This window comes from Strongyloides ratti, scaffold srae_chrx_scaffold0000005, assembly GCF_001040885.1.
Source record: "Strongyloides ratti genome assembly S_ratti_ED321, scaffold srae_chrx_scaffold0000005".
NCBI classification, from domain to species: Eukaryota; Metazoa; Nematoda; class Chromadorea; order Rhabditida; family Strongyloididae; genus Strongyloides; species Strongyloides ratti.
The window spans coordinates 199,096-217,241 of NW_020171513.1; the positions used below are offsets into that span (position 1 = coordinate 199,096).

General features: G+C 17.9%; 5 protein-coding genes across 5 annotated transcripts; 1 reads left to right on the plus strand and 4 right to left on the minus strand.

The window, feature by feature from the left end:
* Positions 1–1,573: 1,573 nt before the first annotated feature.
* Positions 1,574–1,930, plus strand: SRAE_X000222700 (Hypothetical protein; the record flags this gene model as incomplete). Its single annotated transcript, XM_024645396.1, has 1 exon — positions 1,574–1,930. The coding sequence occupies one exon, from the start codon at positions 1,574–1,576 to the stop codon at positions 1,928–1,930; it is 357 nt and encodes a 118-aa protein (XP_024499697.1).
* A 5,622-nt stretch (positions 1,931–7,552) lies between these two features.
* On the minus strand, positions 7,553–8,349 carry SRAE_X000222800 (Hypothetical protein; the record flags this gene model as incomplete). The annotated part of the gene is made up of 2 exons (XM_024645407.1): positions 7,553–7,975; positions 8,023–8,349. 2 exons carry the CDS (start codon positions 8,347–8,349, stop codon positions 7,553–7,555), a joined length of 750 nt encoding a protein of 249 aa, XP_024499698.1.
* Positions 8,350–9,896: 1,547 nt separating this feature from the next.
* SRAE_X000222900 (Hypothetical protein) lies at positions 9,897–11,748 on the minus strand (the record flags this gene model as incomplete). Its single annotated transcript, XM_024645414.1, has 2 exons — positions 9,897–11,142; positions 11,183–11,748. 2 exons carry the CDS (start codon positions 11,746–11,748, stop codon positions 9,897–9,899), a joined length of 1,812 nt encoding a protein of 603 aa, XP_024499699.1.
* Positions 11,749–12,379: 631 nt separating this feature from the next.
* SRAE_X000223000 (Ubiquitin-conjugating enzyme E2 D2) lies at positions 12,380–12,873 on the minus strand (the record flags this gene model as incomplete). Its single annotated transcript, XM_024645415.1, has 2 exons — positions 12,380–12,799; positions 12,850–12,873. The coding sequence occupies 2 exons, from the start codon at positions 12,871–12,873 to the stop codon at positions 12,380–12,382; spliced, it is 444 nt and encodes a 147-aa protein (XP_024499700.1).
* A 2,547-nt stretch (positions 12,874–15,420) lies between these two features.
* On the minus strand, positions 15,421–17,677 carry SRAE_X000223100 (Clostridium epsilon toxin ETX/Bacillus mosquitocidal toxin MTX2 family and Aerolysin-like toxin,beta complex domain-containing protein; the record flags this gene model as incomplete). Its single annotated transcript, XM_024645416.1, has 6 exons — positions 15,421–15,477; positions 16,229–16,379; positions 16,429–16,877; positions 16,967–17,161; positions 17,455–17,476; positions 17,631–17,677. 6 exons carry the CDS (start codon positions 17,675–17,677, stop codon positions 15,421–15,423), a joined length of 921 nt encoding a protein of 306 aa, XP_024499701.1.
* Positions 17,678–18,146: the final 469 nt, after the last annotated feature.

Below are 18,146 nucleotides of genomic sequence, written 5' to 3' on the forward strand. Positions count from 1 at the left end.
TGAATTAATGTTTCAAACAATTCTATTCTGATATATTAAAAATGTACACATAAATAATTTCTATAAATTATTATTAATAAAGTAGAATCAAATAAATGAATCTTATTGGACTACAAACACAGAAACAAAAATAGAAGTTTTTTATTCTACACAATAAGAAATAAACAAAGATATATAATAAGAATTGAAAAAAACAGAAGTAATAATAGTTAATAAAAACCTTTTATAATAAAAAATAAATAAAATTATATATAAAAAACTTAAAATTTTTAACATTGTTAAATTTAAAATGAACTTAAATAGTATGAAACGTTTTTTTATTATGTATTTATATAAATGACAAACTAATGTTTATTAAATTTATGAAGTATAATTTTATTTATACATATAAGTATCATGAAGGTTTGGTACAATCATTCAATCAAAGTAATCATTTTTTGTCTATATAAGCAATAGATAAGATTATTTTATTCATTTTTTATTGTAATCTTTTGCTTATATTAATTGTTTTAGTTTTAGGAGTTATTATATATTGTAAAACTCATATTGTATCACTCTAAGTGATAAGGGATATATATTAAGGGTAGGTGTTAAAAGTAATCAAATTTATTATGCGTAAAACTTCAAAAAACTACAACTGCACACACCTATTTATATATACTTAATTTGATGACTCAATTTGATGACTCTAACAGTAGGTTATAATAATTTATATTCTTTTTACCTTATTTATTAAGGCCACTTAATTATTTGATATCTCATCTTATTATTGTATTTGTGTTAATTAAATAAAATTTAATATTGAATATGGACCAATTAAAATATTTATTTACAAAAAAGATAAATGTAAATTAATATTCAAAACTAATATAAAATAGTAGTTTAAAATTTTTTATTATAAGAAATTAAAAATTTATTTTGATAGTAAATGTTTTTTTAAACATTTTTTTTATTTCAGATATGAAAGAAGATTGTTTGAATAATTTGTCCGAAAAAAAACAAAAAAAATTGTCATTTATTTTAATTAAATTATATTAATTTAAGTAAATTTTTATTGGATAAATAAATGATCAATATTAAATGATTGTAAAATATTTACAAAATTTAAGAATAAAATTTATTATTTGATAATCTCATATATACTTATTTAAGTTTTAATATGCACAAATATTAATGTATTGTTAAAAGTGTGCAAAATAAATTAAAAATAATAAGAAATTTGTTTTTAAATACAAAAATACAAAAAAAAATTATTATTAAATATTTTAAAAGAATATTTGACGTGAATTACTTAATGTTTAAATAGATGTAATTCTAACATTAAATAAATACTTTTATAGATGAGAATAGACAAAAAAATGTTAATAATGCTCTATTAAAATAACATCCTTTTTTTATTTAATATTTAACGTTTAAAAATTAATTTTAGCACTAATTATTTTATGGCAAAAAGTATCATATTATTACTTCAAATACAATAAAATGGTTTTTGATTTAAGTAAATAATTTCAAAAGTATTTAAAAGAATAATTTTTATTAAAAATTATCAATTATTCATTTAAAGATTTTTAATATGAATAATTTGTCATCATTTATACTATTTATACTTTTAATTCTATTATTTTGTTACAAATCACTTGAAATTAGTGACAAAAATTTAATTGATTCTTTAAATATAGAGAATGTTCCAGTACCAATAGCTTTAAATGATGAAGAAGATAAACATATTATAGAAAAAAGACAACGTAGGGGAAGACAAAGAAGAAAAAGAGCTAGAAGACAAAGAAGGGCGCTTGTTGCTCAAATAACTGCTATAAGTGTACAATTAGCATCTATAAATCAACAATTCAGTAGTCTACAAGCTCAAGTATCAAATTTGGCAACAACTACACCAACTACAACAACTACAACTTCTTCACAAGCAGGATAACGTTAATTTAAATATGAAAATAATTTACTGTTTTTAAGTAGTAATATAGGAAATGATTTAATTTATTTACCAGTGTTTATAATTTAAAATTAAAGTAATTTTACAATAAAAAACGTAGCTTATTCTTTTGTATAAAAGTTTTAAAATAAAAAAAATTATTATCCTACTTTTTTATACTTTATAATATTATATAAATATTCTTTAATAATCCGAAATGACTAGTTAAAAGAGATAATCAAATAGAGTAAAATTTAATAAGTTTAAGACGTACACAAGACCAGAAATATTACTGGACTATATTCCTTAGCAATATTTAATACCCTTGTAGTACTAAGTATATTAAATACCTTTATTTATACAATATCAAACACAATACAATAATAGTAAATGCTTCAATCGTGGGCTTACGTGATAGTTAAGTTATATTAAGTTCAACCGAGAATTCTATCGTGGCCACGAAGAATACAAAAATTATCCTATAGATAAAATATAAAACCTATAATAAGTAAAATTATTCATACAATATAAAAAAAAAAACTATAAAAGACTAAGTAATCAAAGAAATAAGAAATGACTAAAATTGTCAAATCTTTACTTTTTATATACTAATGTTATCATCCTATTTTACTTCTAGTCCTAATATATCATCATTTCTTACTATAGTTAATTTTAAATTTTAATTTAATTAGAAAGCAAATTACTTGATATTTTATACTTATTATTTCATAAATCTATTATAAAAATCATTCAATTTTAAATAAAATTCAAATAAATAAAAAATTTTAATGATTTTCTTATTAATTTTTTTTTTGCAAAAATAAAATAAAAAAAAATATTCACTAAATGATTTCAAATTGAATGAAAAAATTGTTATCTCTTTTCATATATACTATAAATAATATATATAAAGATCTCAAAAATTCTAGAAAGATTAAATTTTTAACAAAAGAAATTTTTAAAATATATTTAGCTGTTTTTATCATAACGTTTTAAATTTAGTGTGACTACTTAGTTTTTCTTCTATTCTTGTTGTTTATCTAACTTTTAGAATGCTTGATAATTAAATAAATCAACCTTATCATCTTATAAATAAAACAAACCTTTTTTTAAATTTTTAAAAGCTCAGTATATTTTGCAACTTTTTTCATCTTTAAACCATTAATTTGTCATTTTTAAAGTATATTTATAATATTGGTTTTTGTTAGGATATAAAATGTAATAGAAATATATATCATATATATTTTTGTTCTTAAAATAATATTTTTAAATAATAATAAATTAACGAATATTAAAAATTTGATAATAGCTATTTATACAAATATTTATTATAAATAGTTCATCATGTTAAATTAATAAAAAAATTAATTAGACAATAAAAAAATAACTTTTTATTTTCTGTGATAATATATTCTAGATATAAACAAGAAATATTAGTACTAATTTGAAAATTTTATCAAGTAGAAAGAATTTAATTTTTTTGCTTATTATATAGTTATCAAAAAAAAATTAAAACAAAATGGAGAAATTATTAAAAATATATTATTCTAGAAAATTTACTTAACTTTTTAATAAAAATTTTTATATAACAGAAAAAATATAATAAAAAGTTTAGTAGAGACAATTTTTGCAATTTCTTCTAAAATTAAACAAATTGTTTTATATATTATGATTTATTTCTATCAATTATAATATGTTTATTCTTATTCATAATTAATAAATTAAATGAAATCTATATGACATTATACTTAAATAGTTTTTTTGAAGATATTAGATAGAAAAAAAATTGTGGCACCTTAAAAGTTTAACTAAATTATATATATTTAATGATGTTTTACAATCTTCTAAAATAACTAAAGTAATTCAATAAAATTGCATCAACTTTTAAGTACTAAATTTAGAATATAAACTTGTTTTATAAATGCATTATTAGACATTTTTATTCTTATAATTTTGAGATATTAAAAATAATTTAGTCAATAAATATTTTATCAAATATTAACTATTTTCAATACAAATTTCATACAAAGTTATTGAAAACTTTCTTTGAAATATTACTTAAATTGTTACCAAATTTAATTTGAATTTGTTAACAGTTATTTGTAAAAATCAAAGAATTAGCCTGACTATGATCATGAAACATGTAAAATAAGTTTGATATATTATTAAAAAATGTGTAGTCGTATGTATTCATTTAATTTTGAATATTTACAAATCTATTTTTAAAATAGAATTTTTTAAAATTAGTATGTGACATAATAAGTTATTTGTTCTGAACTACATAAATATTAATTATAAAGAGCTTTAAAGTATAAAAATCATTTTTTAATTAATATTTGCTATTTAGATTAATAAAAATTTTAATTAAGATAACCATTTTTTCATTTGAATATATAGAAAAGTATCATATAGTTATAAATATTTTTATATGAAATCTTTTTATTTAATTAATGTATCTTCTTTTAAGATTATAGTTTTAAAATAGATTCACTTAAAATATACTGTATATATAAATTTAAATGATTTTATATATGAAATTTTTTATGAAAGTTAATTATTTTATAATAACAATATATTTATTTTTATAAGTTATATTTTTTCAGAAATTTTTATGAGATATTATTTTTAATTATTAAAGACAACACAAATGATATTTAAAAAAAGTTTTATTTTTTGTTGTGAATTTTTGCAATAAAAGGTATTAATAATAATAAATTTTTTTTCTGTAATTGTTAAATATATTTACAATAATAAATAATATAACATTTCATTGGTTAGTGAATAATTTCTTGGTTTAATATAAAGTTTTTGTAGAAATGAACTTCAGAAACATATTACGGTTAAATTAATATTATCTATAGATTGTAGAGATTGATGAAATACTTATTTTTCAAATACGTTTTAGTTTAATTTAATTAAAGCAATAATGTATCTGTACGCTCAATTGTCCATTTTACAAAGTTGTATTCCGTTTATTTAATAAAAATATTACTAGCCAATTTATATAATGCAGAAAAATAAAAATTATTTTTTTTATTAAATTTTGTAGTCAAACGTTTTGTCCAAAAAAGTACTCTTACATTCAAATTAATTGTTTACATTATATAATTTTTAACTTCCGATTGTAATCTATTTTTGTGAAAATGTAATTATTGCATAGCAATTAATTAAAAATATTAGAATAAACAATCTGATTTAAATAGCTTTTTTAATTATTTTGCGAGAAAAAAGTATGTTATATTTTTGACATCATGATTATTTAATTATTTTCATAAAATATAAATTAATAATATTGTAGGCGTTTGGATCAAAGATTTAAGTGTGTAATAAATTATTATAGTTTTAAAAATAGTATGTTTCTGTATTTAGTAATGAACATATTATTTTTCAACATTATATTTATTTAAAACTCGACCTTATCAAAAGGATCTTTATTGTATTGAAGTATACATTTCTGTACTTTTAATAATCATAGTAATATTATTATAACTCGAAACCTCATAAAGTATTAATTAAAATGCAATTATTTTTTTGTCTAACATTTCATAAAATTTTAAAATTCCTCAAATGTCACAATAAAATTTAATCATTTTTCAAATAATATAATGCTGTTTTATATAAAATGAGTTATTTTATATATACAGTACTTTAAGCTGACTTTATATAATAATTTGTAATGATAAAATAACAAGAAACTTTTTTTTGATTTGCTTAAAATTTTTTTATAAAAAACAGAAAAATTATAATATAAAATCATTAACTTTTATTTTCTTTTTATCAACTTATCACAATACTTTTTGAATTAACATTTTTCAGTTGAACACCTGACAAGATTCTTCCTAAATACTTTACTTTATTTTGTGCTATTTTGAAGATACTTGTCTCTCTTTTAAATTTGTATTAAAAATAATGCCAATTTTTATCGTAAATGCAATATAATAAATTGATAAAAAAATTAATAAGTTGGTTTATTTTTTATCATTATTGTTATGTATTTTTAGAAAAATGAAAGTGAATCAAACAAGATACTTTTCATTATGTTATCAATTCTTATTATTTAAATATAGTCACTTTAAAATACTGTAAATTTATAAAATGACTCATTTTATATGAGACAATCTAATAAATAATCAACACTGTATTTATTAAATAATATATTTTTAAAAACTTTAGAACTTTATAAAAAGTTTAAATGTAAATGTTACAAAATACATGTTAGAAAGTTAAAAAATAATTTTTTTTTCTGGAACGCAAGAATTTTAAGAATAAAAAATGCTTTAATATTCATTAAAAATATATTTTTGTAGTACATTTTCTAAAATATTTTAAATATAATGTAAATATTTTTAAATATTAATTTAAAATATATGTATCTGTCAAAATATTTAATTGCCTTAATTTTTCTTTTTTATTAAATTTTATTGTATCTGGATCAGTGTTATTAGTACCAAAAATAATTAAAATGCTTTTAGTTTTTAAACCATAGAAACTTTGTATTACATATTCAGTATTATAATACAAAATAATATATAATTTTTTATTTAATTTGTTGTTAGTATGTTAGTATTGCAATAAAAAAAGCAATACTTATCTTAATTACACATTTAAATGCTAATAATAATAATAATTTTGATATATAAATTATATTTTATTAATATTTTACATGTATATATTTATTTAAAAATAAATTTTTACCACTGTTTAAAATTTAAAAATCGAAGTATTCTTATTTGTTTTTGCTGTAAAAAAATTGATTTTAAATTACAAAAAGTTAGTATGTAAAGTGAATATTAAATTAAAGAAAAAATAATCATTATAAATATATTATTTTTAAATTTTAATTTAATTAAAAAGTTAAATTAGTATATCATTTAAAACTTAAGTAATATATACATAATACATATTCAATTTATTTTGGTATATGATTTTTCTATTAAAAAATATTTCTTTAATGAAATAAAACTTTTAATGATGAAATTTTTTAATAAAAGATTATTTAATTATGCTATTTTTAAATATAAATTTATAAAATAAATGCATTTAAAAAAAATAAAATTTTGTGGAAATTAATATAGTATATCATAAGTGAAAGTAATCATTAATTATTAATACATAAATATTTTTCTTTGTTTATACGATACAAATAAAGACAACAATTTGTTCATAAATATAATATAATAAAAAATTGATTATAATATAATGTAAAAATAAAAAAAAAATTAATTTTATAATAAAATTTTTATAAAGACAATAAATGAAAAAATTTTTTATTTAACTAAATATTTATACAATTATATAAAAATATTTTCATATTTTTAAGTTCTATTATTTTGGTAAAAAGCAACATAATTACAATTTATAATTTTACATTTAATAATACTAATGTAACTATAAAAATACACGATTTCTCTTTATTACTAAAAAAAAAATTTTCAAATAAAGTAGTAGTAGAATACAATATAAAGATTAAATAAATTTTTACAAGAAACAAATTATTTTTTTAAAAAATTAATTATTGACCAAAAGAATAAAAATATGATGTGAATAATTTTGTACCATAATTAATAATATGAATAATTGGTCAACATTTTATACAATTTATAAACTATAAAAATAAATTTTTTTTTAACTTTGTGACCAATAATATTTTACAGTTTTATTAGATTCCAAAGCAGCGATTTTATCATGTAAATCTTCGCAAAGTTCTGTTTTATATTTTTCTGATGCAAGTAAGTATGAATTTTTCTTTATCAATTTGTCAACAAGTTCACTATTTTTTTCATTCTCATTTTTCACATCTTTTAAAAGGTTTTTAATCTTTAGTATCTCTTCCTTCAAACATATAATATCATTCTCCATTTTTCTTTTTTCACTTCTAAGGACTCTTTTTTCATGGTTAATTGTTTGTTCCTTATCAGTTTTACGATAAATTCTCCTCATAACTACACATTCCATATTTTTAAGTGTAACAGATATATCATCTAAAATATGATTAGCGATATTTAATTGTTCTGTTACAAATGTATGATTTTCATAAATCTCATTTACCTGATAAAAATATTAAAAAAAATTAATTTATTTATTTTAATCCTTACATCTGAATCTTCTTTTTCAAAATTATCATTTTTAATCAATTTCATTGGCATAACTTTATTTCTACAACGTTTTTTTTCTATTAATTTTTTATTTTTTTTGTAATTTAATTTTTCATTTCCTTTTAATGAAGATTTTTCTTTTGATTCATCTTTTGTATCAAAATCAGATTTTAAATTTAACCTTCCTGATAACTCTTTTCCTGGTTCATGATTTTGAATAATTCTATTTTTGACGCAGTTACGCATAAGACTTGCACGTCTGTTTCTTTCTCTTAAAAGAGTCTTTTTGTTTTTCTTTCTGCTTTTCCCTTTTGAAATACTATCCATATGATTCTATAATGCAGTAAAAAAATTAATAATAAAAAAATTGACAAAGTTAAGTAACTCGCATATTTTCTAATGCAAATATGTATAGTTATATACAAAGGCAAAATCAAAGTCAATAAAATGGAAGACATAAAAAAATAAAATTTGATTATTTGTTTTTTTAACAAAGGAATTTTTAAAAATATATAATCATTCAAAAAATTTCACTTATATAAATAAATGAAGTGAATTTTTTATTACTATTATTAATTATGAATATATTAAACTATAAAATAAAAATTAATATATTGTTAGTAGGTTTCTATATCTAAATAAATAAAATTAAAAAAAAAAATTATTATAAAAAAAAATATTCTTTTTAAGTAAAAGTAATTATAATAAAGATTTTTTAAATATATTCTATAACATTTTAATATATATTTTTTTAATATTTATATATATTAATTTATTAAAAGTTTTAATTTAAAAAAATTTTTATCCAATAAATTAGTGTAGATAAGAAAAATTTTTTACAATGTTATGTTATTGTATATTTGACTAACGAAAAGTATGTGGACATCTTACCAAGCTTTATTTTTCCCACAATTTTATTTTTTTTTTTTTATATATATATTTGACAACATGTTAAATGATAGATGTTTTTTGTTCTAATATTATTTATGTATATATATATATATATTTTGTAAAGTCTTAACAGCACCAATAATACTGTTAATTTATTATGTTATTTTAAATATATACACATATATTTAAATTATAGTAGTTGGTTAACAAAAATTTTAAATCAAATTAAAAAACAATATATTTTATGCGCCAATTTTTTTTTGTTTTTATTTGTTATTGTTATATAAAATAAATAAAAAAATAATGAACTTATCAGTTTAAATAAAAAATAATATAACATTATTGAAAGAATATATTATTTTGGTTTTCTATTAATAATATTATTTATTTTAATGTTTTATATTAATAAATATTATATTTATCAATAAATTTATTTTTATAAAAGCATCAATATTGATAATAGAATATATTTTTACCATTAAAAAACTATAACTTTAACAAAAAAAATTCTTTTAACAAACTACATGGTTTATAATAAAAAAAAATAATTAAATTTTTTTATTAAATTTTAAAATGTACCAAATAATTAAAAAAATATAAATAATTTTTACTTATATTTTTTTATGATGTATAATTTTTTTCCAAAACGTCAATTTTTAAAATATTAAAAATTTTAATAAGATTAATGGTTACACAAATTAATATATTACTAAAAAATATTTAATAATTGTCCTCAATTTAAAATAAAGCATTTTTAATATATAAAATGATAATAATTTTAAAATATATAAATTGTCATGTTATTTTACATACTGTTTTCATTTTTTTTTTAATATTATATAACAATTATTCGTTTAGAAAGTGCATGTTTAGTCTTAATGATTCAAATTTCCTTTATTGATAAATGTTATCGTGACAGTTTTTTTTTTCCAGTGCATACATATAAAGTTTATATTTAAAAAAAAAAATATAAGTGAAAACTGTTAATTTATCATAAAAATGCGGACGTTATAAGAATTTGAGATAGTTGAAGATAGTTGGTAAATATTACCATTTCCGTCACATGAATAATCAATGTATCTATAAAATCCATTAGGTGTTGTCATTTGATAGAAATCTTCATTCATCGTTAATGTTAAATTTGTCTTCTGATACCTTCTAACTAAAAATTTATTATTAGATTTGTCAATATATGTTAATTGAAGAGTATCACTATTAATTGGATTTAAATTAGTTAATTGTATCATCATATTTGTAGATATTTTTGATACTTGTATATTAACTAATTGAAAATCAAAATAATAAAATACTAATGATGAAGAATTTATTGATGATGACCAAACAAAATCTTGACTTCCAATTTTTGATGGTGCAACAGTTAAAGTATCAAATATTGATCCAGATGGTGTATCATATTTTTTTGTAGAATTTATACCAGAATCAACAACTTTTCCAAAACTACTTGTAAATGTATGGTAAACTAAATTAGCAGATAATTTTGAAATATTTGAATCTTGTGTATAATCAGGATCTACCGATACTATACTCATTGTATATGAATCAGATACACCAGTAAATTGAATATTTCTATAATCCCATGCTCTTGTCTTAATATTTTGTATATTACAATTTTTTGTATATTTTAATGAATTTGAACCTTCACCAGTTTTACATTTATCACAACAATATATAGCATCATTATCTGAACATTTTCCTTGATTTATACAATTTTTAGATAAATAATAAACTTTACAATTACTACAACTAATATTATTAATTGTTTCAAAATTAGTAGTAATTGTTGCAACATTTAAAAATGTATTATAATTTAATACAATAATTGATGATAATATTGAATCAAAAACATAAATATATTCTATTTGTAAAGAATCTTTTTGAACTCCAGTATATGTAATACCTTGCACATTTTGAACTGGTATATCATTTGTTGTAACATTTATTAATGGTACACCTGGTGGTGCAATTGTTGTAGTTGGTATTGTAGATGATTTATTAATTACTAAAAACCACAAAAGTAAAAAAATTAATAAAAATAGCAAAAGAAGGCAAATAATCCATATTATAATACACCAACAAGATGTACATAATGTATAACATTTATTTCTTAATTCTTCTCTTCTAGTTTTTTTATAATCTATTTTATTTTTTTCTTCATAAATATTTGTTTGTTTTTTGGACCGCATATGTTCTTCATATGTTGGTAAATTTCTATAAAAATAATATTTAAAATAAACAAAAATAGACATACTTAGCTATTGTTTCATTCTTTTTAAATCCATAATCAAATGAGTCGTCATCATTACTAATATGAAATCTAGATTTTTGTTTTTTATCAATTATATTTTTATTATATTTTGAGTAATAATTATCACTAATTTTTATAGTATCTTTTGCATATACATTATCATAAAAACCTTGATTATGATACATTCCACCAGTATATTCTTTACTTGATTGATTATATTTATCTTCATTACTTTTACTTCGACGTCTAAATGAGTCATTATATGTACCATGATGTCTTCCATAACTATCTTTTTCATGATTGGCATATTTTTTTTCATGAATTGAAGAATAATTAATATTTTCACGAGATATAGTATTATTTGCGAGAGGTAAATAAACAAGTTTTTCAACAGTTTCAACAGTTTTAACAACATGCTTTCCATCTTCATCATATTCTTCAATTTCTTCATCTGTTCTAAGTGTTGGTCCAACAATTCCATTTAATCTATCAACTAATGATTGTGATCTTTCACGATATGAAGAATAATTTTGATTATTTTCATGATGATGACTATTTCTTAAATCCATTTGAATAAAAATATATTACATTAATATAGATAAACTTAACACCTTAAAATAATATTCAAAAAATTATAAATAAAAAGTTTATTGAGAGAAGTATTAATATATTGACATAAAAATATACAACTATTGTAAACTAAACCTACTCTATTTCTATCTAATCATCATCTTCTTATCACATTAGCTATTCATGCAATGTTATTGTACTAGAACCCAACCTTTTTTCAGTTAAACAAATAATCTATGTTACAATATTAGTATATTATAGTTATATATAAATTATAAAATTTTTCTAAATAAATTTTATGAAGACAAATATATATATATTATTTATTAATATGTATAATTTTTATCTTTATTTTATGTGAAGTCTTCTAATAATTTTAAAGCAAGCATCTTTTATTAGTAATAGTGATAAGAAATAATAATTTAAATATTACTTTATACCAAATTTTATATATTATTTAAAGAAAAGTAAACATTAAAATAATTGTAAAAATTATGTATATATATAAAAAATTAATACTCAATCTGTAATCGTTTTATTATTTTTAAGTTTGAAAATAATTTTATTATATTCAAAGTTTCTTTTTTTTTCATACATTTGATTTAAAAGATTATTTTTTATGTTAATCTTTTACATAGCATATTTTTGAGTCCATTCTCTTGCAATTTGATTATATCTTCCAATATCAGATTTGTACATTCTTGCAATTTCTGGTACCAATGGATCATCTGGATTTGGATCACACAATAAAGAACATATGCTTAATAAAACTTTTGATATTGTTAATGCAGGTGACCATTGAGCTCGTAAAATATCCAAACATATACTTCCATTTGAATTAATATTAGGATGGTATATTTTTGTTATAAATGCGACTTTAGGTGGTTTAAATGGATAATCTGTTGGAAAATGTATTGCCAAAAAAAAAACACCTCCCTGAAAAGGAGACTCTGGAGGTCCCATTATTGTTGCTTGCCAATGAAATAAATCATCACCAACTGGTCCTGCACTACATTGAGCTGGTGGATCTCTTCCAAGATCTTGAAGTTCCTATAAAAAAAATAAAAAAACTATTTTATAATACAAAAAAATATACTTACTCTTGTAATACGTTTTAAAGCCATTTTTTTAAAAAAAAATTATTTATTATCTTAAAAAAAAATGATAAATTTTATTTATATATAAATGATTAAATAATGATTAATAAAAAATTGCAGGTTATTGTAAATAAAATATATTTTAATTTGGAAAAAAAATGATAAAAAAAAAACTTTTTTTACAATATAAATAAAAATCCATTTAATTATATTTTTAGGTGATTTGAATTACTATAACATTTTAATAAAATTTGATATTTAATAAACATAACTTTTAAAGATATAAATACGTCTAATTTTCAATAAATAAAAAAGATGCTAAAAATATTAAAATTTATATTTAATAAAATAAAAAAAAAGAAAGAATATTTTATACTAAAAATAAATGATCATTAAATCCTTATAAATATATCAAATTTATTCTTATATATTATTATTTAAACAATATGTATTTATATATTTAAAATGAAAGTATATATATATATCCGTAAACTAGTAAAATTAAGTATAAAAATATCTACAATAAAAAAATTGGCAAAATTATTTCTTGAAATTGTTGAAGTATCATTTTAAAATAAGAACAATATTATAAGATTAAGAGTTAAAAATACGTTTTTTAACCAATTGTTTATCTTAAATGTTTTTTTAATAATTATAAAAAGTAAAGTATAAAAAACAAATAGATGCCCTTTTATCATCCTTTAAAGTTCAAGATTAGAAATAATACAATTAAAAAAATTTTTTTTAATTCACGTAATAAAGGTATTAAAATATATTTTAAATTATAATAAATTAATAATATATTAAAAGTTTTCTTCTTTATTTTTATCTATAAATTATATTGTTAAAATAATTATATCTATTCATATTATTCTTACAACTATATAATAAAAAAAATTATACTTAAAATAATATTATTGAGAAATTTGTAATAAAGATAATATTTAATTGTTAAACTTTATATATTCGTATATATATATATATATATATATATATATATAATAAGTAGCATATTACCACGGATAAAAAATATCTTTTTACAACATTGTTTTACATAATTTTTCTGTACCAAGAAAATTTTAAAGTTTTTTTAAATTTCACAAGAATAAGTGTATGAAACCACAACAAAAAGTATTTTATTTCTTATTACTTTTTAATATTTTTAAATACTTGTGTAAACTTTTCAAAATCTTACTTTTTTAAAGATTTTTTTTTTATCAAAAAGTTAAATAATATAAAAAAAAAAATATTAACAAAATACAAAATTTAAATTTTATGTCTTCCAAAGCTTAAGTTTACATTTTCATATTATTCAATTTCTATTAAAATATATAAACATTACAATTAAAAATAATAATAATGAAGGTAGTTAATGTATAAATTTTTTTTTTCTATCATAATTTTAATACAATAAATATTTATATATAGAATTTCAAAAAACAATAAATTTAATAATTTACCATAAACATTTTATATCTTATATTATCTTTTTGAATCACTAACTTTTAAAAAAAAATTTTATATTATAATAAATATTTTAAAAAGTTAAAAATATATTTTGTTACTATTACTTACATTAATTTTTAATAATTAAAATATATAATCAAAATTTCATGAAACTCCATAGATATTATAAAGTATAAATATAATGATAATATTGTACCTGTCATTTATATATTACTAAGATATATACTTGTTAAATATATAAAGTTTTAAAATTAAACATCTCCCTGTCTTGAAATATAAAATTGTTAAATTTTCTTAAGATACATATTTAAAAAAAAAATTCTTTTCATTAGAATATAATAAATCTTAATAAATAATATATCGTGTATTATATATCCTTGAGATTTAAGTATAATAAGTCATATAAATATATTTATATGAAGTACAAAAATTGGTCTTATGATATTAATATAATTTTATCATAATAAATATATATTAAAATAATTTTTAAAAATTAGAATATACACTACTATTACTTATATAATTATAATAATACTAAATGATAGCTTAAAAATAGTAGTAACATAAAAATTTTTTTAAATAAAATTGAATACATATTAAATATTTTTAAATGGCATTAATACAAGTATATATAAATGTAATATATACACATGACAACGTACATGGAATTTTTTTTAAACGATTAGTAAATATTAATTTTTATTTTAGTATCTTGATACGAATGTTATGTTATGAAAGTTTCATTCCAAATAAGAGTTATATATTTAATGGTCTAATTTTTTCTTTATCATATTCATAAAATAAATGAAATATAAAATTTTCAAACAAATTTTTTCTATTAATAATAAAAATAATATAATGTAATTTTATTTTTTTTTATATAATTTAAAATTTATCTATATATTTTAAAATTTATCAATAAGAACCAAGCTTAAAAATGTTATAAATGTAGGTAGTTTAAAAATATTATTTAAAAAGTTTGCAAGAATCATTATATTAAAGAAAAAAGATGAAGGAAAAGTGATGGAAGAAAGTGTTGTTGTTTCCTGACATAATGGTAATATTTATAAATACCACTTAGATATATAATATTTTCTTCCCATCAAATTAGTATTTTGTATTCAATGCTTTGTCTTTCAATTCAATTGCCTGTTTAACAGCAAACTAAAATTAAAATATTAATTAAAATCATTATTGTAGTGAGAATTTATTTTAATTTTATTCTTATATTTATTAATTTTTTTAAATTTTTTTTTTTTTATTAATACATTTGTTGTGTGAGAATTTTTTTTTATTACTAAATTAATAGTATATTAACATTTAAAAAAATTTAGTTTTTATTTTTATAAATGGTCTTTTGATAAATATCAGAAATAATATTAAATTTATTTTGCACTGATGACCCTGAATGATTATATTTCTTTTATGAAAAAAGTTGATTTTTTTTTTCTAAATATTATATTATATTCTTATTGTAAGTATAAAATATATTTAAAAATTATTCATAAAAACATATGTAAATATATTATGTATTTAGTAACTTTTCACATAAATAAAATGACTTACAAAAAGGTTTTTTGAATGAGGAATTGAACTATATACACAATTATATAAAATACTTAATAGACAGGTTTTATAAAAATAAAACTCAATTATTTTTGCTTTAAAGTTACTTTAATATAAAAAGTCTTTTTTAACAAAGAATCTATTGTTCATAGATTTATATTAAAACGACATATTTTACCTTAATTTTAATCTTAACATGTTATTTATCAATATAAAATGTTAAATTTTAAAATCTCATAAATTTCAAACTGTGATTAAATTATACTTTTACATATATCAATATATAAGTTAACAAATATATAAATATAGTATTTAAAAAATTTTTTTTTAATTAAAAACTATAACTCACCTGGAAATGACAATATCCTTTTGATGTTAATTGAACACTGTGATTATCTATAATTGATGCAACACTTTTAACATTAGGATTATTGATATTTTCTTTAAATAATTCTACAATTCTTATATTTACTGGTAAAATTAGTGCACCATCACGTCTTCTAGAAAAAAAACAATTTGTTAAAAATTTTTTTTTATTATATGACTAACCTTCTTAATGTAACATTTACAAAACCAGAAAGAATAGTTCTAACAGTATATTTACCTGAGTAACTCATTTCATCAATTTTAACACTAGCTTCTGTTGCGTAATTTGGTGGAACAGTTATATTACTATCTACAGCCCATGTAAGCATTTCTGCTTTTGAATTTTCAGTTATATCATTAAAATGAATTTCATGTTTAAATCCAGCTTTAAATTCTGCTATCTCACATGGTGTTTTTAATGTCAATTCAGCTTCAGCACCCAATGAATATCCCTGCTCTCTTCCAATTACAACAACACTTTCAGTAGATCTTTCTGTTTTGAATGAATAACTTTGTGGACGATCTGTTGAATTGGTAAATGTTGATGTAAAAAGTGTATACGGTTTAGTGCTATCCAATGAAATACCTGAATATATTGGTTCCTCATGAATAATTAGAAGTTTTTTTTTATTCTAAAATTTGATTTATTTAAATAACAAAAAAAAAAAAATAATAAATGAAATAAATATAAATTATTATTATATCAAATATAATTACTTACAATACAAAATTCAACATCACCCTTTTCTAAATCTCTATATTGTTCCTGTTTTGTTTTTTTAATACTTTGCATATCTCTAAAAAATTGCCATGCATAATCTTCTAATAATTGATCAACATCAAGATGATTTTTTGAAGACATTTTTGAAGGTGATGATGTAGGAAATGAAGTTGTTGGTAAAGAATGATCTGATTTCTGTAAAGTAAACATATCTAACTCAAAAGAGATAACTAAAATTCACAATATAAAGTTACTTTACCACATATATTATATAAAATAAGATATACACATATTATACTTTCGTTATAAATTAAAAAGTTAAATGAAAATTATATATATATATATATATATACAATAAAATAAAAAATAGTTAAATATAAATAAATTGAAAAATTAATAAAGAGTTAAAGAAAAAATTTTAATATAAAAGTTAAAAAATAAATAATATTTCAATTGTGGTACATGTAATACATTTATTTTTATCTTACCGGCAAGATGTCGTAACAATTTCTATATCATAGCTATTAATATTTTTGACAGAGCTAAAATATTTAATGTTAACGGAGTATATAATACAAAGGCGGAGTAGTATAGATAAATTTGTCGTTGATATCGTAAAATTAATATAAAGAAGTATATATATATAATTTTAAAACATAGCAACACTATTTTAAAGATTGCAATGTTACAAGAAAAAGAAATTGTACTCATTAGTTTTAAGGCAAAAAATTTTTTATTTTCAATATTATGTATATATATATAATACTTATTCAATGTCATGAACATATTTTATGTTTATTATATACAATATTACAGAATATATATTATTAAAAGGACATCACAACAAAACCATAAATAAATATATTATATGAGAAGCACTAAATTTTATTTTATTTTAGTTTAATAACAATGCCTAGATAGTGGATAAACTGGCAATTTTTAAAAAATAAATGTATTGTGTTATATGTAAGCTACCACACAATAATTATATATATAGATATATAAATTTATATATACATATACATATAGGAAATCTTTATATATATATATGCTCAATAAATATATATACTTTTAAAAAAGATGAAATGTCTTGAAAAATATAAATTAGTGTGAAAATTTTTATCTTTAGATATCAAATTTTTGATGAATCATCATTGATAAAATAAAATGATAAAAATTA